Source organism: Pteropus vampyrus, unplaced genomic scaffold (genome assembly GCF_000151845.1).
Source record: "Pteropus vampyrus isolate Shadow unplaced genomic scaffold, Pvam_2.0 Scaffold9, whole genome shotgun sequence".
Classification (NCBI taxonomy): domain Eukaryota; kingdom Metazoa; phylum Chordata; class Mammalia; order Chiroptera; family Pteropodidae; genus Pteropus; species Pteropus vampyrus.
Window position 1 is genome coordinate 1,382,532 of NW_011888790.1, and position 24,671 is coordinate 1,407,202.

The 24,671-nt window shown below is 36.8% G+C and overlaps 1 protein-coding gene and 1 pseudogene across 1 annotated transcript in view; both read right to left on the reverse strand.

Annotated features, from left to right (window-relative positions):
- Window positions 1-6,271: 6,271 nt before the first annotated feature.
- Window positions 6,272-24,671, reverse strand: part of WIF1 (WNT inhibitory factor 1) — a 62,515-nt gene continuing 44,115 nt past the window's right edge. The window contains exons 4-10 of the mRNA XM_011373715.2: window positions 21,905-22,045; window positions 21,171-21,266; window positions 20,073-20,168; window positions 16,237-16,332; window positions 10,795-10,890; window positions 10,197-10,292; window positions 6,272-7,127 (exon numbers count right to left, since the gene is read on the reverse strand). Of these exons, the coding sequence (XP_011372017.1) occupies window positions 7,006-7,127; window positions 10,197-10,292; window positions 10,795-10,890; window positions 16,237-16,332; window positions 20,073-20,168; window positions 21,171-21,266; window positions 21,905-22,045 (743 nt within the window). The 3' untranslated portion in view covers window positions 6,272-7,005. The remainder of the gene's footprint in view (window positions 7,128-10,196; window positions 10,293-10,794; window positions 10,891-16,236; window positions 16,333-20,072; window positions 20,169-21,170; window positions 21,267-21,904; window positions 22,046-24,671) is intronic.
- LOC111730211 lies at window positions 23,198-23,316 on the reverse strand (annotated as a pseudogene).

A 24,671-nucleotide genomic window follows, 5' to 3' on the forward strand; every position in this document is an offset into this window, starting at 1 on the left:
CATTCTGTTTCCTATTAAGTTGGAAGGTTTCAAACTTTTGAGATGGGGCTTTATTCTTTTTTACTTATTACAAGTAAAATTTCGTCATTTATGCATACTCTGGTGTGTGGTAGTGAAGCTGAGGTTAGGTTAGAGTACCTGGTTGATCTCTAAATACATGGAAACTCATCTTTTTAAAAAATGTTTTCAACAATATTAACACATAGGAGAAAAATAAACAAATTACCTAAAACCAACTGATTTGCAATTTAAACCAGAAGTTCTGTGTTGCACAAGTTACAAGTTTTAGTTTTCCTCGAATTAGCTTTGAACAAATAGGATAACATTAAAAATTCTGAAGAAAAAAATGGATGTAGTAGAGACCCACCTTCAGAAACTTCAATCTGTGCTCCCCAAAAAGTGCTGTGTGGAATTTTATTTCTGGGAAATGCTTTAGGGGAAAAAAAGTTCTCTTTGATCAAGTAAATTTGGGCAATGCTGCATATTAGTGCCCTCTTTGAGATGTACGACGTGCAGTAGTAAAGTAAAGGCTCTGAGTGGTGCTACTGTAAAGACAGCTCCCTAACTTAGTGTAACTTCCCATCTCTTAGACTTGTTTGACCCCCAAATCCTGTTTTTATATAATGCCTATTAACATCTCGAGCCACTAATGTTCTCCAGGACACCATTTTGGAATCCCCACACCAGGATTATTATTACTTCTAAATTGTTTTGTGATCTTTAGCAAACCCTAGCCTCAGTGTCTCCTTTAAATTAATAACCTCTTCACAGAGATGCTGTGAATCAAATTTTCCACAGAAGGGTTCTCTAAAACTTTGGAATGCTACTTCTGTGTTGGGCTAATAATGTTCATTACTGGAAAGCCACCTTATTGGTTCTCCTATTACTTCATTCTGCTAGGACTCTCAATAATGCACCTCCATAAGATGTTAATTTTGGGTTGGCACACATGTAAAAGCGTGGACACTTGGCAAAGCCAGGGAAGCTGCAACTTGCTTCAATTTCAACCTGATGGTCTGTTTCAAAGGTCATTTTTTTCTTCTAAAGGTGCAACCACCGTAGTAATTTCCTTTAGTACATTTTTACTCATTTAGATCGAGACAAGTTGTCATGGAATAACCTGTATTCACATCATCATTTCAAGGATGGCTTAAATGTGGAGCCAGGATGGCTGCAGCCTTAAGGCTCACCTCGGCTTGTTACTCTGAAGCTGCCTTCTCGGTCTGGTTTTGGTTTAAAGGCAAGGTAGTATGTAATCCAAATAAACAAGCCAGGGCAGACTATGCAAATGACTGAAAAGCAAAGCAGCTTTCAAACTCCAGTCCAGTCGGGTACTTGGAGTTTAGCTCTTGTTACACAAGCCAAGGATTCACTATTCAACAACGTGCCCAATGGACTAGGTGCCTGTGGCTGGCTTGCTTCTGCCCAGGCAGCATTTGCTCCTTCCCAAAGTGCATTGTATTGTAGGCTCAAATGCAAACTCTGAGCAAATATTCATCTTTACAAAGTAGGAAAAAAACCCACAGATTTGCTTTTTAGTTTTGGGTGTTTCCTTGAAGTGAGGCAAGACTCATTTGGGCTTTGGAGACATTTGTCTTTGGGGTTTCTGGAGAGTGTCATAAGCCTCTTCATTAAATCAAGCTTCCATGGGTGGAGATGAACTTAATTTTTGTCACAAGGTTTAAGATTCCAACTCCAGCCAGGTTTCTGCCTTTCTGTCTTCTAATAAAAAACAGCAGTTATAAGTTGGAATAACCCAAGATTATCTTTTGGTTAAAATGGATTGTTCACAGAATTCTGAAAAAAAAAAAAAAAAAAATCTTTCCCTTGTGAGCTATAAACTTAAAGATACAAATTCTTTCTGTCTTAAGCAGGAACTGAGGTTCAAAGAACCTGACTGGATTGAAGCATGGGGCAATAAATTTTGTTCCCTTAACTTGCCCTCTACTTTCTTTCCTATTTTTGTGTTTGCAATATTAAGACAGGAGAAATTCAGTACATGGTCACTGGCTTAGCCGGTTTGATGGCTAATGATTACTCCATTCTCAAGACTTGAGTTCTTACAGTCAGCCATGAGGCTAGAACTGAGAGGTCCCGGAAAGGCAAGGAAGAGCTCATTTGGCCAGTGCCTAAGGAGAAGCAGATGTTTTTACCTAAACTTTCTTGTGCATAGACCTAAGAACTTGCTCCTGGACAAGGCCAGCTTCATGGATATGTTAACTATGCAGTTGCACAGGGACTCACACTAAGAAGGACTCCAGGCTTGGTTTAATATTTTGCCGTCACCATCTTGAAATTCTTAATACCTTTTGAACATGGGGCCTCATATTTTCACTTTGCTCTGGGCCCCTCAAATTATATAGCTGATCTTTCTCCTGGATTATAGCTGACCAAGGCTCCCTGCTCGCCTCTTGCTCTTCTCTGCTAGCCATGCCCTCCTTCAGCCTCAGGACCATGCTCCAGGCTGGACTGTCCAGTGTCATGTCTACTGGAATAGGAAGCTGAGTTTTAACCCTGCAGCGAGTCAACTTTCAATGATCCCTCTGTGGATTTTATGGATTATTTGTCATCTCATAGTAGCTTTTTATTGGTTTAGACTTTTGAGAAATGCCAGGTAATTTAAAAGTTGTGCAAACTGAACGTGATTAAGAAGGGAAATGTGTTACCAAGGAAAAATCCTACAATGCCTATGCTTAATAAAAATTATTTTTCATTTGTAATTTTTATACTCTTATTGACGTTAAACCAGTAAACAGGTGCAAAATCAATTTACATATGGAGTTCACATTAGAATTTTAAAAACTTATTGAACACCTGAATACTTTGTTTTATGATGTCAGTTTCCTGAATATGGTTTCTATTTTTTTTTTGTAGCGAGCCATATGGAGGACGTTTATTCAATATACTTATTAAATTTTTATATTTGTACCACTTGCATAAACTGCTTAAAAATTATGATGACGACACTCCTGTCTTTGGATAGTCATTTGTTTTCCTTCCTTTTCTTTCCTTTTTATTGCCTCAAGAAATTCTTCTGAAATGGCCATGTTTCTCATTTACCCCATTTAAAAATTGCTCACCTCCCAGTATCCCTTTCCCTTCCCCTACTTTGGTAGAAATGCTTTTATTAAACTGTACTTTATTGTGATGATTTGTGCCTTCTTGAAGAATATAGAAACAGTCTTATTCGTTATTACTCTGTCTGCTTAACTGAGAGCATTGTGTGTTACGTGGCACTCTTACCTCTTTATGAGAACCTACAGGAGACGTTGCTCTCTGTTCTCAGTTGGAGCCGAGTAAGGGCTAACTCATCTGCGGCTGCGCCTAGTGTGTCAAGCTAAAATTGTGTCATAAGGTTTACTGGACATAGAATGAGATGGGAAAAAATTTAGTTACTAAAACTATTTTTCAAAAGGAGTACTGCATATGGTTGAAGGGAATATTTCGAGAAGTCACTTGGGGAAGTGTTAATTGCAAGGAGCATGCTCAAATAACAATATGCTCAATAAACTTTCCTCTGAGTAGCTTGGCTGGATTTAACTGGAGAGCTTTTGCTTGCTGGGAAGGGCATAGAATTTTTGGGTCAGAGACAAATTGCCTGAGATGGTGGATAATAAGCGGAACTCCGTGAGCCCCCTTTGTTGTTTTTAACCTCTTATTTGTGCAGTTTCTCTATAAATAAATGTAGAGGAGATATTTTAAAGAATATCAACTTGAAGGGATGTCAAAAAGTAGCTTTCCATTTCTTACATGTCTTGATCCAGCCCAAATATAAATTCCTCGTATAGTTTAACTTCTGAGCAACTAGTTTGTTTTTGTGTTTATGGTCTTTGAGACTCATAACGAGTCTTGGTTTCCTGTTTGAGGTGACTAGAGCAGAGCTTAGAGCTAAATTTACAGTCTGCTTCTCACAAGTGTGCAGGGGGTCCCCTCCTGGATCCATTTGATGATCTAACCTTTATTCCATTTGACTCGTTTTTCTTACTCATCCTCTCTTGTCCAATGTTATACATTTCAGACTAACCTTAACTCCTCACTATTTTAACTTTTAAATTACTGTTTAGAGGTATTTTATATAAATATTCTCCTCCTCTTCTTATTCCTCCTTCTCCTTCTTCCTCTTCCTCTTTTGTGATAACTTCTTAGGAGTAATAAGTATTTCATATCCCATATTATTGGCTTTTGTTTTAAGAGCTGGCCTCTATTTTTATGATTCCGTATAACAAAATAACCAAAGAGTATATTTTGGATGAAAACTCATAATACATATGGTTATGGGGGGAAGGGGAGGGAGGAAATGCTCAATCAATTTGCCAAATAATAAAGGCCATACTGTTATACAAATAAACATATACATAGGTAAGCAGCAAGGGATTTTAACTATATATGGAATCTAAAAACACAACAAAACACAAGTGAATTATACTGTTCCTCACAGAAACAATTATATATATATATATATATATATTTTTTAATTAAAAGTAATTCAACATAAAATTAGTATTATTCATTTATAACTAATTCTTAATAAAATATTGACCTCCCCTCCTAACTGTATTTCCAGGTGCCTACCAGGCATTTTCCACCAAGATGTCCCAAAGGCACTTTAAACTCAACATCTTCAAAACTGAACTCAACATCTCTAGAAACCATCCCCCTACCCACACTTGTTTCTCTTTAGTCATTAGCCTCAGTGTCCAGATTCCTCTCTCTTTTTAACCCTTAGATTCAATCAGTCATCTAGTCCCCTGCTTAAGATTTGAAATCTCCCTTGAGTGCAAACTCTCCTCTCTGACGCTAAAGTCATTTCAGATCCTATTATCTCTCCCTTTTACTTGAGGTCTCCCATGGGGGGATGGGAGGGGAATGGAGGGTGGGGGTTAGAGTGTGGGTATACTCCAGTGTGTATGTAAAACCATCTTTTGAGTAAGTGAAGAAAATATTAGAGCTTCTATTTATACTTTTATCTCTTCTTTTTAACATTTCTTGCTTTTATAATGCATGTATTGGTAATTATACATGTAAATAAATAATAGTCATATATACATAGGACTATGTTCTCAAATGTTTCTAATGGAGTGTGCAATCAAAATGGTTTGGAGATGACTGACCTAGACCATTGCAGTTTGTTACCCTGCTTTCAGTCTAATTTCCCACTATTCTATTATTCATCTATGAGTAATATAAGTAAGATGCTTAGAATAAACTAAGCACTATATAAGGGTTAGCTATTATTATTATTATATTATCATCCTATCCTCAAATTTAACTTTCTGTCGCTTATATCCTCTTTATCATGCAATTATATTTTTACCTAAAAGTCTTAAGTTGGTTCTCATATTAAGATCGCAGGGTTAGCTCCCTGGCTCTTGACCAACTTTGCCAAGTTTGTGCAACCATAGGCTGACACTCCAGACTCTGGCTAGTTAGAGAAAGATTCCTGTGGCCTAGCACCACGAGATTTGTTCACTCTGCTTCCAGCCTCTTCTTCGATCACTTTCTGTAACAGACTTCACGTTCCTAGATCACATAACTGGTCATTGCTACTCTCTAGCATAAGAAAACATGTAGACCTTAGAATATCTATGAAATAAAGTCCACATTTCCTTGGGAGAATGAGAATAAAATATGTTGGAAAGTTGCTACCTAGTTTTGCCTTCTACTGTATTTGCTGAGAAAAAGGAAAGAGAAAGAATAGCAGAGCATTAAGTTTTCAGAGTCAGACAGCATGACTGAAATCTGTTGAAATCTGTTCCTGTCTTGAAACCATACCCTATCATGTGTGATCTTGGATAAACTGCTTGATGTCTCCATGACTCAGTTTTCTTACCTGCAAAAGGGCAAAATGACACCCATCGCATAGGATTATAACACATAATGTTCTTGGGAACCAACAAATTTTTGATAAATGATAGCACTTTTCTATTTGTGACATCCTGACACTATTAGAAAGTCTTCCACTAATGGAATATTTAACACATTCGACTTAGAGAAGACCTCTTGAAAGAAATGACAACTAAGCTAAGAGCTTACATAAATACGAGCCTTGCAGGCAGTGGCAACAGAGTGTTGTGTAGCATGGCTAGAGCAGAGACAGAGAGATAGGAGAGAGATATGAGTTTGGAGAGAGAGATGAGTTTGGAGAGCTAGGACAGGGTCAGAGAATGGAGAAGCTTCTCTTTTTAATGGTGCGGCAGTTTTAACCATAGCTCAGTTGCAACCAACTTTATTTCCATAAAATGGCACAGGCAAAGACCACACCATACAACACTCTGAAAACTAAAGCAGCACCTTTATTTTATACATACAAACAGTATAAATTGTTTATTATGTAAGAGCTGTGTTTTGTTTACAATATATTATATTGCTTCAAGCCAATGTCAAAAGTTCATACATTATATTCCCTATTTTACTGTGTTTACAATATATTATATTGTTTAAATGCCACTACCACAGTGTTATTTCTTTTCTTTTAATAGTGAATTCTCTGGAATCATAGTAAGGTCAAAGTATATTGTAATGAAAGTTTAAAAAATAAGGGCAATTTAAAAAAACATGAAAATGTCTAAATACATGACAATAAAATTTGAAATGCTGTAACTTCAGCACCATTAACTGCTTCATCCAAACCCTTGTGATTTATGCATATTTGTTCCATTTACTTTCTCTAATGTAACCCTAACCCCTCGACACCATGAATGATTGTGATTTTGGAAATTATTTGCCAACTACACACTGAAAAGACAAAATTTTAACCTGATCAACTGCCATAATATAAAATCTGTCCCAAAGCACTGAAACAAGAAAATCTATACCATCATGCTATAGATGTACTTAGAAAACTTAAAAGGAAGAGTAAATATCAGCTCAGTGATTTATAACGAAGCTAATAAAATTCAGGCCAGTATTCTTAACTGTAATGAACATTATTTGAACATTCAACACATGAAAGGTTAACAAAGGCTATGAACTTGGTGTAACTTAAAACGTTTCAGATGTCGGAGTTCACCAGATGTAATTGGATTCAGGTGGATCCTGCCGCTCCTCCGCCTTTTTAGGTGAAGGCGTGTGCTGCCTGAGCCGGCCGCCTGCTGGCCTCAGGGCATGCATGAGGCTGGCTCCGTACCCTGCAAAATTATTCACAGCTTAAAAGAAAAGAAACTACAAAAACAGGCTCTTCAGATTCATTATTAACCATTCAAATAAAATCCATTTTCCCTTCTCAACCCAGAGTGAAAGACCACAGCGACCACAAAAAGCTACCTGATTGAAAAGATGTTCCAGGCTCAAGATCTGTGTTAAAAGAAACCTATTTTACTAACTCCATCAAATCTGGCTTCCATGAAATATCTGACTCACTACGTATTTTGGCTACGCAGAAACTCTTGATGCAAAGTTTGGATGAATGTGATTGAATGTAAGGATATTCTCCACCCAAGGGCTACTAGGATCTAGCACTGAGGTCTTGAATGCAGGGATACTTCTGCAGAGGATTTGGTCATTGATCCTTCTCACTGCATTGCAAAACCAGCCCCGACTATATTGATCCAGTTCAAAATAGCAACCTCCACTCTTCACATAGATCACGTGCTCGGGTGTGGCTATTACACTTACACAAAATAGGAATTTCGTAAGAATTAAGAGCTTCCATTATAATTATTAGAGAAAGGGTCATGATTTGAACTGACTCCTTATCAATGGGGATTTGTGAGTTTGGATCAAGGTGGGCATCAGTTGTCATTAAGTAGAGTGTAACACTGAGTTACACAACTTGAGACCTGCTTTGCTACTTCTTGTGAACTTTTGGAGGTACTCGGGGCACTGATTTATTCTTACTGATTTCCTATAAGTCATCCAAGACAGCAATCACATTGTAAAAATTTGTCTCCATCTTCCTGTGCATCGGTGTCAAGTTTGGCATTTCATTTGTTCCTTATGGTTTTTAAATGTAAGCATGCCATTAAGTAACTACTGAGTACAGAAAACTTTGTTTCTGAGTGTGTTTCTTTGAATTGTTAGTGTATAGGCTAGTAGCTCAAGGAATGGCCAAAACATGAGCCAACAATGTGCTGGAGTAAATCTCTATCCTGCTGCTTTCCCCGCCACCCATGAAGCCCAAACCTCCCTGCTGGTGAGGGTGAGCCAAAGCAGAGAAGTCTGTCTCCAGTACACTCCTCCCCACTGAGACGTCTGGGTGCCTGGGACCTCCCAACGTGTCACCCCACTGGGAATCTGTTCTTAGAACTCTTGTGCCTTAGAGCTGCCTTGTCACCTCCCTTCAGTCAAAACAAACCTCCTTCTTTTTGCCTGATTCTTTTAGCTAATGTATAAAGTGGCTGGGTGGCCTCGACCTGAAAGCACGTTTGTATTTTAATCAAGCACCAGGGCATCTTCTTGACATGCAGTGCCTTGAGCTGAGGAGGTACACTGATGACGGAAGCTTTCAGCAGCATGGTCTGCAAGTGTGGATGCTATCCGGGGACTGGCAGACCTGTGAGAATTGCTCATCTATACTCCGTGACGACCTCTAACTTGCCTTTTTAGAAGAGTAACTACGTGTGTCAGCAGAAACAGTGCCCCTCGTGCTGTCCTCCCATCACTCTTGGTGGTCACTAGGCTCCCGATGTGAGTCCCAGAAGACATTTATAATTGAGCCCTGGGATGTATGGTCTGGCCTCACCCCAGGCCTGAGGACTTCTCTGATTTTGTGACAAAACTCAGGTTTTGTATCAGGTTGAGGGTAAAATAAAGAGTTTGGTTTACTCTTTTCCAAAACAGCTCTAGAAATGGTTAGTTTTCTATAGGTCTTTTGGTCAAAAGGGTTCCTGGTAGGTATGTCCTAACTTGGATGCTGTTCAATCATTACCACTAGGGTAAAGGAACTGTTTTCCAGAGGAGCCACACTTCTTGTTAAGCTATGCCCACCTGAAGCCAATTCAATCTACTATGTAATCAATTCAGTAGGTGAAAAAGAATCAAATCAATGGCTTAGTGTAGCCTAGACCAGACACCAACAATCTTAAAATAAACAAACAAACAAACAAACATGTATACCTATATATAAATGTATTATATATGTACATAAGAATAATATGTGAACATTATTATAAAGTATGCACAAAATAAGAAATTTGAGATTGAGATATATTAAGTACAAATATTTATATAGTGTAAGTGCTTTCATACAAATGTAAATAAAATAATATAAAATATATTTTAAAACTATTATTTTTCCTCAACATCCTACTGATCATTTCCACATCCACTGGACTCTATGTACCTCCCTTTAGAGACCTTTGATATAGAAAAACATCTGATGAGTAAATGATTTGTTCAACTTGTGTACATTATTTCGGAGACACAACCTGGACTTCTGTTATTGAAGGGTGTTGTATGAATGAAGTCTCTCTTTCCTCAAAGAAAAGTGGACCGTGGGTCCATGCTTAAGAAACTGAGTTCCGGCTGCCAGGTGTATGGAAACTGCACTGTTTATTCGGTTCACTTACTAATTGACTGTCCTTCCCACTAGGACCGAGGCTCCACCAGGCAGAGCCTTTTCTGTCTGTTCACTCTATGTCCCCAGTGCCTGGATTCATGCTTAGCACAGCGAAGATACCAATCAAAGTGAAATGGTTGCATTCAGCAAGGTTCATTTGTGTATAAACCAGGCCAGTGGTTTATTATCTAAATCACTAGTTCGTTTTTGATAGTAAATTTGGAAAAAATGGAACTCAATTATAACATCTCTCCCATAATTCATAGACCTTTTCTTTCCCTCAAAAGAACTCATTTAAAATACACCATAACCAATACAATCTAAAGATTTTAAAGAACAAAACTCTGAATGTTTTATGTGCTAGTCGGTAAATCTCGAATGATAAAATCAGATACTAATTCCACATTTGACTTAAAATCTTACTTTTACTTGTCAGTTCTTGTGTTATCAAATCAATCTGTTTTACTAATTTAACCTAGAAAATATTTGTGGTGATATTTTACAATGATCCATTCTCTTTACCCTCTACAGCTTGGACTCTAAAATTTAGAGAGCTGAGGGTGACAGGAGGAAGCATGGGGGGAGAATAGGCAGAGGAGGGCTGAAACGAAAGCAGGGCTGAGTTATACGTTGTCTGTTAGTCTCTGGGGCCAAGAAACAGACGTGAAAGAGGCCGGCTCCCCAGATGGCTCCCACTCACTTTTATTGCAGTGTCTTCCATGCCAGCCTTCTTGACATTGGCACTTGTTGGGTTCATGACAGGTTCCATGTGCACCACAGCCAGGCTCACAGACAGCTAGAATCAAAGGAGATAAAAAGAATGTTTCCTGAGCTTTCATTTTTCAACAGAATTACACAGCTGTTTTTCCTGTAGTTCTTTAGAATGTGTTAGTTTTGGCTTCATCCCCTAATTCTTTTTTTCTAAGTTAATCTTTAGCTACAAGTCATTTTGAGATTTACTGAAAAAGCCCTGAGAGTAATCTTAAACTAAGCTTGATGCTCCACATTCACAAAAGACACTCAGCAGGATGTTGAAACTGCTAGGCAATGGAAGTTTATTTTCCTGAAGAAAATTCCTAATGGTTAAAAAGTTCAGTTTTGTGTGTGAATGTCTCAGTTTTTACACGTGTACATTTCATACATCTTTAGTCTACATACAGGAAATACATACGTCAGTAAAGAAAGATTAATTATGATGTCTAGGCAACATGCAGTAGGCACAGAAGTCATGCAGTCCAAGACTGCTGCTACTTTAATTATTCTATAACCCAGACTGATTATGTGTACGGGGTACTTACGCTTTGAACAGAGGTCTCCTTGGTAACCCTTGGGACACTTACATTTGCTTTTACCAATGCATTTACCTCCATTTCGGCAGGGTTGTGGGCATTTGCCTGAAACAGACAAGAATGAAAATAAGTAAGGAACTCGGTGCTTCATTCAGACGTAATCACATTTTTCAAAGAAATCTGCAAGGCTTTGAGAGGATAAATGCTTTTAAATGGTGGTTATTTCCACTTATTTCAGATTTAATCTCATTTTGCTATTGTTATTGTTTGAGTTTCATTTTTAGGACAAACAGGCTATTATTCTTATGATTTTGGATATTTATCTTTTACAGTAAATGAGTTACTTGAAAGCTGTGTTTACATTACTTTTTTTTATAAACAGAACATTTTAACCGATTCATAAACGCTAGCAATTTAAGTTTACTAAAAGTTAATATAGAAATGATCTTTTCCTATAAATGATCTTTTCTCTGGGTTTTGATTTTTGAATGCCACTTTTTCTGAAAACAGGCCTGATGACATCCGTACCATCTATACCGGTACCTGATGACATCTGTCATAGCCTAATATTCTCCAGAACACAGGCTTGCACGTAGATAGTTTATTTGGGAAAGTGATCCTAAAAATAGGATAAGGAGAATGGAAGAATGAAACAGGGAAGGAAGGAAAGCCAGTACAAAAGTATGTTTGCGGGTTGGCCATCGCTGCAGCAACTGGGCTCCATCCTGCTGGGTCCTTCTGAGGAGCCATGTAGCTGGCACCTTCAAGCTGTCTACAAGAAGGTAGAGGGGAGCGTTTATTCATCAGCAGCTGTCTCCCACGGGTTGAGGGTAGCACCATGGGATAACTTCCTTGTGCTTTCATTTTGCAACTGTGTGAGTACAGGCTATATATATTTTTTTAGGACTCAGTGGAGTCTCTCGGTAGAAAGTGAGAGAAGTATGGAATAGCTAAGATGAGGTGCAATCAGGTTATACGTGTGCAAAACAGGTTGTTGTAGCAGTGGCTGGAGTGAAAGGCTAACTGAGGGTACGAGATGGGGCACAAAAGGTGCCCGAGACCACACTGCTGGGAATATCTCAGATCCTAATAAGACATCATTCTTTCTTTCATCTGTGTGCCAAATGAATATTGCTAATGTTTTCATAGCTCTTTGAATCACAAGATTTTAGAACTAGGATAGGGCCTTAAATGTAAAAAATATGTAATAATTTTCTTCTTATTCCAGAAGCTACTTATTCTTTTTTTATTATCTGGAATTTGCTATCCTAAGGTTGAATTTTTTGAAGAAGTAGAAGATAAAGGAGTGTTCACCCAGAGATGAAACCGCATCCTGTAACTGGCATAATGATGTTGCAAAGAGAGCAAACAGCCATTAAATTTTGGTAGTGGAAGAGTTTGGATGTTTTGTTATTGTTGTTCTTGTTCTTTTTTTTTTTTCTACTTTAGCAGAACATTCATTACAAAGGACTCAATACATAAGGAGAAGAAATGAAATCTTTATCCTAAAACAACCCACCTTTCATTCTGTAAGCTCTTTTTTTTTTTTAATGGCAAATGAAGCTTTGAAAGAAGTGAACTATATATTTTACTGGCAAGCACTATGCTCGACAAACATGAAATGAATTCCATATGAAAATCATTTTGCTAAAAACACACTTTTCTTTTTACTTATCTTAAAAGACTTTCTTCATATATAAATTGGATGAAACAGGATTTAGTCATGGGGGAGACAATACTGATATAATACTGAGATGTTAGAGTCTCTCAAAAACCCAGAATGTCATTAGACCTTTAGATTTTTCTGACGCAGGGGTGTTCCAGAAACAGGTGTTAAAACAACCTTACTAATAGAATACCACCTTTTCATTGACCATTAAATATCCAAAAGAGTCCTTTTTTTCTAGGTTTAGATACACAGTATAGCATTTACTATTTGGTCGAGATCCCAACTCTTACCTAAAGAAAAGAAGTACCTAACTCTGAATTTCTTTTTGCATCGAAGAAACATCTGACCTCATCATATACACAGCTTTGGATCATATCACAGTATTCTGCAATGCAGAATGAGGTTTTCCAAGTAAGCAAGATGTGGGACAATAATTATATGATAGAAAAGATAAAATATTTATTGTGAAATACTCAGTGAGCCCAAATTTCCCCATGTTTTATGAGACGCGAACTTGGTAACTAAGGACAATGCAGAGAATGACTGGTGGAGAGAACCGTTTCACTATCTCCATGGGTCTTTTCATTTTCTTGGTAAGTGAGGCCCCCTTAGGTTCTCTGCAGCCAAGAAGGGGGACATTCTCTACTGGTTATCGCACAACAGAAATGTGACCGCAGGCAACAGTTTGTGAAAAGGTCATTCATAGATCAAACCTCATTAAGCCGAAACCTCATGAAGAGCTGATTGTTTTAAAATTCAGAATCCTGTAAATGTCTTTGATATTGACTTCTTTTCCTGAAAATATTTTGCAACCAAATTCTATCCATTGAACAGTAGAAAACTGAGTCAACTTGAGATATTACCTAAAAAAGACTAAGGACTGCCTAAAGACAAACAGATTTGACTAAGTTTAAACAGTTAGCATTTTTACTATAACCAGTGAATGAGTCCAGTGAGAACAATGACATAAGGTGTTGACAATTAATAAAGACATTAGACTTCCTCCACCCATCAGATTGTGGGATAACTTAAATTTGCTACTCTGTTTCATATAGAGAAAAGATTAAAAAGGTTTACAATAAGTACCAACAACAATCATCTTTGGATCTTAGGATTATGGGTTATTTTTAATTGTTTTACCCAATATTTTAAATTTTTTACAGAGAACTTTTATAATAATAAGAACCCATTAAGTTATTTTAAAAACCCATTTATAATTCAGTATAAATAATTTGTGTGGTCTTATTGTTAATCTGCAAGTGTATCTCGTAATCAAGTCAGAATAAAATTTGAGAAGGTATCAATCCTGATAGAGGCCAAGAGAAATTAAAATATAAATAACATTAGAATATATATTTTAATTAAAAAAAGACAACAAGTAACAAGTGTTGGCAAGGATGTGGAGAAATTGGAATCCTTGTACATTTCTGGTGGGCATGTAAAATGGTACAGCCTCCTTGGAAAACAGTTGGGCAGTTCCTCAAAAAATTAAACACAGAGTTAACATATGGTCTGGCAATTCCACATACACCCAAGAGAAATGAAAACATATGTTCACACAAAAACTTGTACATGAATGTTCATAGCAGCATTGTTCATAATAGCCCCAAAGTGCAAACAACAAAATGTCCGTTAACTGATGAACTGATAAACAAAATGTGGTTGGTATATCCATACAATGGAATATTATTCAGCAATTAAAAGGAAGTAATGATACATGCTACAACATGGATGAACCTTGAAAACATCATGCTAAGTGAAAGAAGTCAGACACAAATAGCCTTATATTACATGATTCCATTTATATAAAATTATCGAGAATAGGAAAATCTAAAGAAATAGAAAGTAGATTAGTGGTTTCTAGGGCCCTGGGGAGAAGAATGGGGAGTGACTGCTAATGGGTACAGGGTTTCTTTTGGGGGTGATGACATGTTCTGGAATTAGATATAAGTGATGCTGCACGATTTTGTGAATATACTGAATTGTAGACTTTAAATGGTAAATTTTATGGTACATGAATTATATCTCAATTTAAAAATAAGAATACATAATTCAACTTTTGTCTCTATTACAGTAGAGGCACTTTTCTACGTAAGATCCATTTCTGTATTTTTCTGGTAATGTGGTTCCTATAAAATAAAGTTTTCTAAAATGATTTAAATATAACTGGTGATAGGGATAATCAGGAGCTTTGAAAGCCCCACATTTTTGGTGCAGTTAGGAAAAAAAAAAAACAAAACAGAAATAAAAAATATTGCCTCTGCCAGTGGAAAGGTCATAAACCTAAGGCACGAAAGGGCATACTTATATGATGAGAAATGAGCCCATGAACAAAGATTCATAAACATGAACCAACTAACTACGTAAAGTCTGAGAGTAAATACAGGGAAAAAATTGAGCGAAGTAAGTTCACAGATGTCTTTATCAGGGTAGGGTCACCAAAAGAACAGAAACCACATCCTGACAATTAATTACATGTTCTATGGAAACTTCAGAGGTATTTCATTTGAACTCTATTAAAAAAAAAAAAAAAGATTACTTCATCTACTACTCATTAAAGTACAAAAACCTGCAAATAAATTAGAGGTTGAAATGTAAAATAGATAGTCAGTATTATTTAATTTTGAACCCACTATGACTTCAGAAACTATGGCTGTACCAAACACAGTGGTGTTTTACAGATATACAGCTGGAAATGAAACTGCCATATCCAGAACTTCCAGAAGGCAGGGACATGGCGCCCTTGGCAGACGGGCTCATGTTGTTTTTGTACCTTCCTTAGCAGAACTTTGATGTTATCTGTCTTCTGGAACATAAGGCAATCTAGGATGGGGCTCATTCTTGAATTTAAAAGAGAGCTTCAATGGCTTGCTGAGAGTTACATGGGTGGTAGGTGGCAGAGCCAAGATAAGCAGTTTGATATCCTGATTTCCAGAACCATGATTGTCTACCACATTCTACCATTAAATTTTTTTTTTTTGTATCAGAGCATGACAAACATAATGAAGGCATAACATGCCCCCATCTTAAGTTTACAACTCAAGTAATTTTTTTTACATAAATAAATACTCATGAGACACTTCATCAATCAAGAAATAGAGAATTTTTGGCAACCCATAAAGTTCCTTTGTGCCCCCTACCACTATTCTGGTTTCCACCATCATCCATTAGTTTCACCTGTTCTTGAACTTCAGAAAAATAGAATCACACAGTATGCACTTTTTTGCGTCTAGCTCTTTTTACTTAACATCTGTACGATGCATTCATGTTGTTGTGTGTTATTAGTTCATTCTTTATTTTTGCTGTGCACACTTTTTCTCATTTTTCTTGAGCCTATCCTTTTCTCTTAGATAGGTTATTCGGCTCAGTCTAGTTTAGGAAATGTGGCAGAGAAAAAAACTATGCATGTAGGTAGATAAGCAAACCCTAGTTGTCCCAAAGCTCAGGTCTACATTTCTAGGCTGAAACTATGGGCTTTGAACAATGAGAAGGAGACAAAACCATCAAGAATAATGCTACATGCTGAATGACCCAAACCCGGACATCACTGAGTCAGAGAGCATTTGCTCTGAGTCATCTGAGCTGAGCTTTGTCACTCTTTGCTCCACCTTTAGCCAAAATGAATGGGGCTGAACCTAATGAAAAGAAACCACAAGCCTGAGACCTTAGACAAGCTATTCACTGTCTCTGGGCTTCAGATTCCTCACTGATAAAATGAAGAGGTTACATGGAGTTTCTAAGGTCTCCAAAGATCAAAGAGAATGAAGAAGAACATCACTCACTTATTTCACACTGTTCTCCCTCTAGTCCTGGAGGGCAAATACACTTTCCGGGGTAGAAACAGGTCCCTCCATTAAAGCAGGTAGTTGAGCAGTTTGCTGTTAGAATGAAGAACAGGGTATTGCATTAGACAGTAGGTTAAATCTATAGAAAATTCACAAGTTCGGTGATACTTCTGAGGCATCTGCTACTCGCCGGTTTACTTATGTAGTAAGTAAGCCACTTTACAAATACAAGAATTGTAACCAATTGCTTGACCATTTGCAGACTCTGACAACAGAAGAGTGTACCATACACATTATATAGTATCTACTCAGAAGGCTTTACATCTTTGTGAAAAGAGGCATGGTGTGTAAAAAAAAATGATCTTTTTTATTTTCTTATAAATATCTATGCCCTTAAAAGGAAACACTAGGAACCCACCCCGCCCCACTTTTTTTTTTTAAGGTAAAGAAAGAGGAAAATGGAGAAAACTTTCAAAGAGAAAACTTTCAAAGTTGAAATAGATAAAAGGATGAGAAGTCATAAGTATTAGGGCCTGACAAAGGAGAAAGCAACTTTTTTACAGAATAAGAACAGAGATTCATCTTATGTCATGGGAATTTTTTTAAAAATAGATTTTTATGATATTTGGAGGAAAGAGTAATAATATTCAGGGAAGGACAGCCTGTCAACCCTCGTGAGATTCCCACAGGCAGGGAAGTGGCAGCAGCATGAGCCAGAGGGATGAAGAGCTGGGATATGTTATTGTGGGAATCCAATTAACTGGGTTATCCAGGTAAAATATGTTTGATTCATCCTGAACCCTCTCTCTTGGTGTCAACTTCTGGAATTTGACTGCTCACTAGAACCTAAAAGAGAGGGAAGACAGAAATGGGGACAGGAGGAGAGCAAAAATCTAAAAATAGACAAGTTGGCTCATTCTATAAAGAGATTAAAATAAGAGCTTGAATTCTCAGCAATTCCAGTTATATGGCTTATTTGTTCTTGTCCTATATAAAATAGGCCAAAGTTGGCTACGGATGAACAAAAGCTGAAGTAAGCTTCCAATAGGAAAGTCAGAAAGGAAATCCAAAAGTTACAAGAGTGTGCTTTCTTTGAGGAAAAGAAATCCAACTAGAACGTTCTATGCACATCATACTTCTTAAATGATAAAGCTTTTTGTTTAAAATCCTAAGTGTCTCCCAGCTTATTGACAATGCTGTACTTGCTTTGGCAAAATCAAGCTTCCTGATGTAAAAGGGAACAGCAGCATTTGGGCATAAGATTTAAGATTCGGATTTAGGAGAACCAGCTCTTTGGGCTTCCTCTTTGCCACTTGGTGCCAGTATTGTTAGGGCTGGACAGTTGTGTTTGTGAGTGTGTCCTGTCTCCCTCCTTATCCCTGTTTCTCCTGGGGATAAGGAGAGATGAGAAAACAGCAAGATCAGTGCCTGCTTGGCCAGGGCCCTCTGAGCACTATCCCTTACTAATGCGTAGAATGCAAAGAACCTGGGAGCTTATCTGAAAGTTATAGAACATGACAAAGTTGGTTATAGAATTTGGCCACACCCTTAGTATTTGCAGAGTGTTTTACCGTCCTGACCAAGCTGCTTTACATTTCTATTATGTGATGATTCTTAATTAAGAAAACGAGCCAGAGATCATAAGTAACTTTCACGAGAACTGAGGGTACACTGGGCCAGGGCTAAACTACTCAGTTCCTGAAGTTTGCGACTGATGTCCCAAGAGCCAGCGAAAATTAAACTTTTATCTTTTTTTTTTTTAAATGTAGCGTTAAGGTCCAGCTCCATGCCCATAATTTCAGAAGCTTTACACCCCCTCCTGGACAACAAAAGCATTTTTTGTTGAGGTAGTAAAAAAATTATTTTTTAATGTTTCCAGATCTCCAGTGAGACCAAATGGAATTTCAAGAGATTTTTAAAAGAACAACAAAAAAATAATGGAACCTAACAAGGAGGAAAATCTTTCATCTGAAAGGTAAAATATTACCAAGTATAAAATATACTGGAATACAGATATTTTCCTTCAACAGCGACCGTGCAGCATTTGTGGCACCATACCATATCAGAAAAACAACACAATAGGCACTCTATGCAAACTACACCAACAACAGCCACATCTGCATAAGCAGGCCTCACAAATGGTCTCTTTATACCTGTTCATGCATGAGTTCTTCATCCAAATCTCTGAAGGATTTGCTTTATTTCCTAATAGTTTCAAGATAATATGAGTTTAATTCTGCTTCAAGAAATGCCCAATTTTGAAATAGCAGAGATGCTGAGTGCTAAATTTAGACAAGTAAAAAGAAGATTCACAGTAAAGAATTTTATTTACTGGCTATTAATTATTATCGGTGTCATTAGTGCTTAATCCCTATAAATATAAATTGTAAAATTGTTTTTAGTCCAATGCCCTGGTTTTAAAAGATTACAAGAAATAAAAGGTAGAGATGCTCTCACACATTATCTCAGTTAGCTTAGGGGTTGGGGACCAAGGGTCAATGGCTCAATTTCCAGTTTAGAGATGGGAAAAGCGTGAGCCACAGATAGATCAAGTCTCTCGCGGAGGAACCAGGACCTGAGTGTTATTATGGCCTAGTGGAAGAGGTGAATTTGGATCAAGCCACTCAAGCTTTATAAACCACATTTATCTGGGAATGTGATGGATAAAACTTTACATATCTCAGAAAGTTGTTGAGAATAAAATCAGATAACTGTATGAAAGTACTCTGTATATCAGAAAAGAGCAGGAAACCAAAATCATTATTCTGACTCATCCTAGGGGCTTTTTTTTTTTTTTAGCTTTTCTTTATTTTTATTAAAAGCTGCTTATGTCAATCTTAAATCGTACTAACTGCATTATCACTAAAGAAACATTTCTCAAAAATAATACTGATTCTATTTCGAGCATGTATTTATTTAAAAATAGTGCTCTACTCATGCAATAAGCATTTCTGACACAAGGAAAATTTCATTAACTATATGTACTTTGCAGAATATTATTTAATTTTTTTTCATTAAAGATGTGAACTAGGCAAAATAGACAGGTAGGTGGTAAAGAGTATGAATCATTCAATATTTTTAGGATCAAATGTGAATCCACTTTCTGAGAGTAAAATCTGGCTATGGTACAGCATCATAGAAAAGAGGAACCAGATCTCTCAAAGATGTGATCTGTAAGCAGAGCATTGAGTTGCAGGGTCAGTGAACTTCTAGGTCAGGCAATTTGGAGCAGGTCGTTTCATTTCCATCTTAGAAGCTCACCCATAAAACTAATTTAGGACCTACCAAAACCCATGTGGCAGGGACAGCTAGTTGTTCATAAAAATCCATGCTCCTCCCCAACCCCATAAAGTTGTCAGTGAGAAACAGCTCTTCAGCCAGGGATGACGTCTCTTTTGCCTGCATCCAGGTAGAACCATGGGGTTAATTCTGACCTATGGAATAGGTGTGGAAGTTTTATGAGTCTCTTCTGAGCCAGTTTTGTTTTGTTTTGTTTTTAAGCAGTGCCTATTCCAATCTCTTCCTCTCTGCTTATTGGCCGGATCCAGGACCACAGATGGAAGCCACCTGGGTCCTTGAGTCACTGTACGGAGAAAAGCTCGCTTGCCCACTGACCAGGTATTCTTACACTAGAGCCATTCTGTGAATGAAAAGAAACTTCTGTTTTGTTAAGCTACACTAAAAGTTGGGGTTAAAGTTATTACAGTAACTAGCTAAGTGATATACCCTATTTACAACACTGTTATAAAGAGCAATGATATAAGTAAGTATATTTCTTTTAATCAAATACTTAAAAACTAAAAAAAACCTTGTTCTTAAAAAGAAACTGTTACCTTTGTCACAATTGACTCCATAGAATCCAGGTGGGCAGATGCAGAAACCAGGGGTGACACAAAGCCCGCCATTCATGCAACGTGGTGTGCAAAGGGCTAGTAGAGAGAGAGAACTCTGATTAAGGCTAAATAGGGTTTTGGAGAAGGACTATTTTAGAAATGTCAATAATACAACAGGTCTACATTTTCAAGTTTGTGATTGACTCAGAAATGGTCACTCTTTAGAGATATAAGTTCTCTATATTAAAAATTATTTTTTGTATTGTAAATCAGACTATTTTTTCATATCAGACTTTTAAAAACCAATTTCATATAAAAAAATTTTGGAATTGTTACATTTGAAGGGCTGATTAAAATTTTCCCAGAATTATTATTTCAACTAAGATGTGATCTTCTTAAGAAGATCTGTAAATATTTTTCCTGCCCTATTTTGTTAACCATCTAATCCCAAAATAAATGCCAACAAAGAAAATTTTTATTTCTTAAAGGTAAAAAATATTTTTATCATTATGTTCAAATAGGCTCTTAGTATTTAAGCAACTTGTAGTTAATGCACATTTTCGTGTTTATCTCTTTTTTCATTAACTTTCTTAACAGTAATTTTACTTAAATGGATGTACTCACTGCACAAATGATATGCATCCTTTTTTCTTTTTTCTTTTTTGCCTTATAGTAACTTCACAACTCAACTGTAGACTTAACTGTGAATCAAGCCACTTTTAATTGGAGTAGATACTTTTAAATCAATCATAATACTAGCTTTTAAAATGCAATTTAAATAGAAGGAAAAAAACCTCAAAACTTTTATAAGATTATGCCAAAGCATAGTATATACAATAGTGAATTTTGGGGTGGAGTGGTCACAAAGTATGTATACATCGTGCCAAAGTTCTCTGCCCTTGTCACCACATATTAGATCCAACAGAAAAACACTCCTAGAAGAAATACTTTCCAATAGCTCTTCTGTGGCTTTATAAGATTTCGCAAATTCTTATAATGTAACCAGAAAAATAATTTCAGGGGATGTGTTAAAAACACATGTGCGGCTCCATTTCATTAGGAAGCAAGCAAGGGCATCTGGCTCTCTCTGTTCTTTACCTTTCTCACAGTGAGGTCCGTAGAATCCATCAGGACACTCACAGAGGTGTCTTTCATTACAAAAACCTCCATTTCGGCATCCTCCTGGGCATTCAGCTTCACCAAAGAGAAACGTGGTTATATAAACACCTTTGAAATCGTGTTTGGTGAATTACAGCAAGCATGAAGAGGTTAGTGGTCATTTTTACCCCAGTGCATCAATGATCATAATCTATTGAATGTCAATACTTCTCCCACTTTCTCTCTATACCACTTGTATTTTACTAAGTCTTCTTTAAAGTAAAATTTTGCATCTCTCAATCTTACTTCCAACAGTAGTGGGCTCATGGAAGAAGGCAAAGCAAGCTTTATTCTCCTTTCATCTCCACTTATGAATTTACTATAGCTCCTTAAATTCATGCTGAAATGGGATAACTGATAGTGCCCTCAGTATTCATTTTCGTGGGGGGGCGGGGGATGACCTTTTGGCATATCTTTAGAGCACTGAAAGCCTCTAGAGCTTAAATTTTGTGCTGGAAAAGTCTGTATTAGGATGGGAAAGGAGTCAGGCCTTCATGCTTAAATGGGCATCCGGGGCATGGTGGTGAGGTGCAGAGATGGTGGCTCCCTGTTCTCTGTGGAAATCAGCAGCACAAGGTTTGGGCAGTGGAGATGGGGAGTGTTGCCTTGACAGGTGGCAGTTGCTGGTAATAACTGCCAACCTGGTTATGAGAACCCGGAGCAAGAATGATTACCTTGTTGACATGTTTTAAAGAAGATAGCATTTTGAGGTGTCTGTAGGATGGTGTTGCCTTCAGAATTCATTACAATCACATTTACTTCAAATGCTGCTACTCCGTCTTGTTTTCCAAGACATGGGAAACCAACTTGAACAACTAAAGAAAAAAAAGTATGGAGAAATAGTTTATCTAGTTGATTCCAGTTTTACAGAAATCTTGGTAAGAGAGACAAAGAACAGAGCAACAATATTCACATTTCATTATCTGAAATTCTTGTATCTCCCTTGGAGTAGGCAGTGTATTTGATCAACATTTTAGAATCCATTAAATGAAGCCTTATAAGCAATGTCCCACTAGTTTATTTTTACTCTGTGTGCTTGAAAGTGACAAAATATCTTCTTTGAAAATATTCTATAACTCAGACTAGACTCCAGTCATTGGACTGAGTTAATGAAGTTAATATTTCCCAGGCTATTTGTTAATATTTAGAAGTATCCATATCTAGGGATCTAGAAGAGAGTTTGGTATGATGAAATAATCTCATGATAGGCTTATATCTAAATGGTGTAAGTTCTTGAAGAGGAAACACTTTGTTTTTGTGTGTCTAATGATCACTTGGGGTGCACAGGTGTTGACTAAGAAAAGAGTGGGAGCCAACAATGTTGCTGCACGGAGAGGACAAGGCCACTAAGTGTGGGATACCTACAAGTCAATGGGTGGAAAATGGCTCAAGCCATTGGCTAAGAGACTGATTATATACATTTTTAAAATCCACTATCATAATGTATCCACTGGGGAAGACTGATCTAGCTGAGCCACTAGACTTTAGTTCATCCTTATAAACAAGAAGAAATATTGTTAATAGATATACATATAAAATTTTGTTTTGTTTCTGTCTGGCAAGTTGTGGTTACCGCCAAGTTTGGGAAAATCATACCAAGCCAAGAAAAATCCTTTCCTATTAGAGTTTTTATTAACCCTTCCCCCAGGCTTATAAGAACAACATGAGCTGGAAATTGGTCTGCTCTTTTCCATAAGGCATTGCACATGAGCCATGAAGTCTTTTTAACGTGCTTTGGCAACCAACAACCCCTCTCAAAGTCTTGGCGTTGTCAGTGTTCACTACTGTGCCATTTTCAAAATAACATGTATTTCCAGTTCTCCTGAACCTTAAGATGTGAGCATTGCAAATAATCAACTAAATTATGAAAAGGATATACCGATATTTTAATAGAAGTAAAAAGAAAGAGAAAACCAAAATTGTGTCTAAAGTTCCAAAGTAAAATCGTAAGTAAGATGAATGAATTATGCCTACAGCACCCGGTCTTCCTTGGTGGTCTCCCATCCAAGTACTAACCAGGCCTGACTCTGCTTAGCTTCCGAGATCAGACAGAATCTGGTGTGTTCAGGGTGGCATGGCCGTAGACAAGATTAATGAATCTTGTGTATGAAAATGACACTTTAGAAAACATAAAAATCCATTGTAGGGATTTCCATTACAGAAGAAAGCAGAGGTGCTGACAAATAGTTCTTTTTACTTGTTAACTCTTCCAATACATTTTTCACTTTGTTTAGTTATAAAACTTTATTTATCTTTCTCATGAATCTTTTGCATGGTAGGCCAATAATTGCCCTGAAGTATAAAAAGATGGAAGAATCTGAAAGGATACTTAAAGATAGAACTTTTAGAATCTTCCTCATCACATATCATCATCCTAACTATTACTTTCCTGGACCTTATTCAGCCTCCACTTTGCAGCTCATCTAATTCTTTTTAAAATGGCACTTTAATTTTATTTTTGCTTTTAGAATCTTGGTATAAAAGAGAAGTTGTTTGTATGTAAATTCATTTCTGTTTATCAGCATTGTCAAATTTTAAAACATATCTTGAATGTTAAATATCAAAAACTGTCTTATTATATGTATGGGAAATTTAGTTAAGAACAATTTTTATTTCATCCATATTTTCAGATGTGGTAAAAGTAAACCATTTACAAATCTGGTTAAATTATTACTACATGTCCACATACTCCAGTCATCAGGGGCAACTTCTAGAGGGTTTGGGCTGCTCACATAAAAAGTGTGTGATTTATTAACATGGCCTCTACCCAAAACTGTGGTTCTAAAAAATATGGCTCTAAACAATTCCAGGGAAGAAAAACAAGGATGAAAAATCCAATAGAAAGTTCGATGAGGAAAATACACCATAAGTAACTTACTTTAAGGGCTTTCAAGATAAATTTTTCCCCCTAACTGTTTAAATACAAATTCGAGACAAAATACAAAGAGTTCATCCATTCAATAAATATTTATTGAGTGTTTACTATGTGTCAGTCACTTTTCTAAACACTGGGGATACTTTAGAGAAAACGACAAATAAAAACCCCTACACTTTTTGGTACTTATGTTTCAGTGATTTATTTTGAACACATTTTGTGATAGTAAAATATTTTAATCATTTAAAAATCTAGAAAAATATCCATTCATTCATTGATGGATATTTAGGTTATTTCTGTGGCTTGGCTTTTGTAAATAATGCTGCAGTAAACACGGGGGTGCACATATCTTTTTGAGTTAATGTTTTCATTTCCTTTGGATATATTCCCAGAAGTCAAATTGTGGGATCATATGGTAGTTCTATTTTTAATCTTTTGAGGGACCACCATACTGTTTTCATTGTGGCTGAATCAATTTACATTCCCACCAACAATGTACAAATGTTCCCTTTTCTCCACATCCATGCCAGCATATGTTATCTCTTGTCTTTTGATAACATTCATCC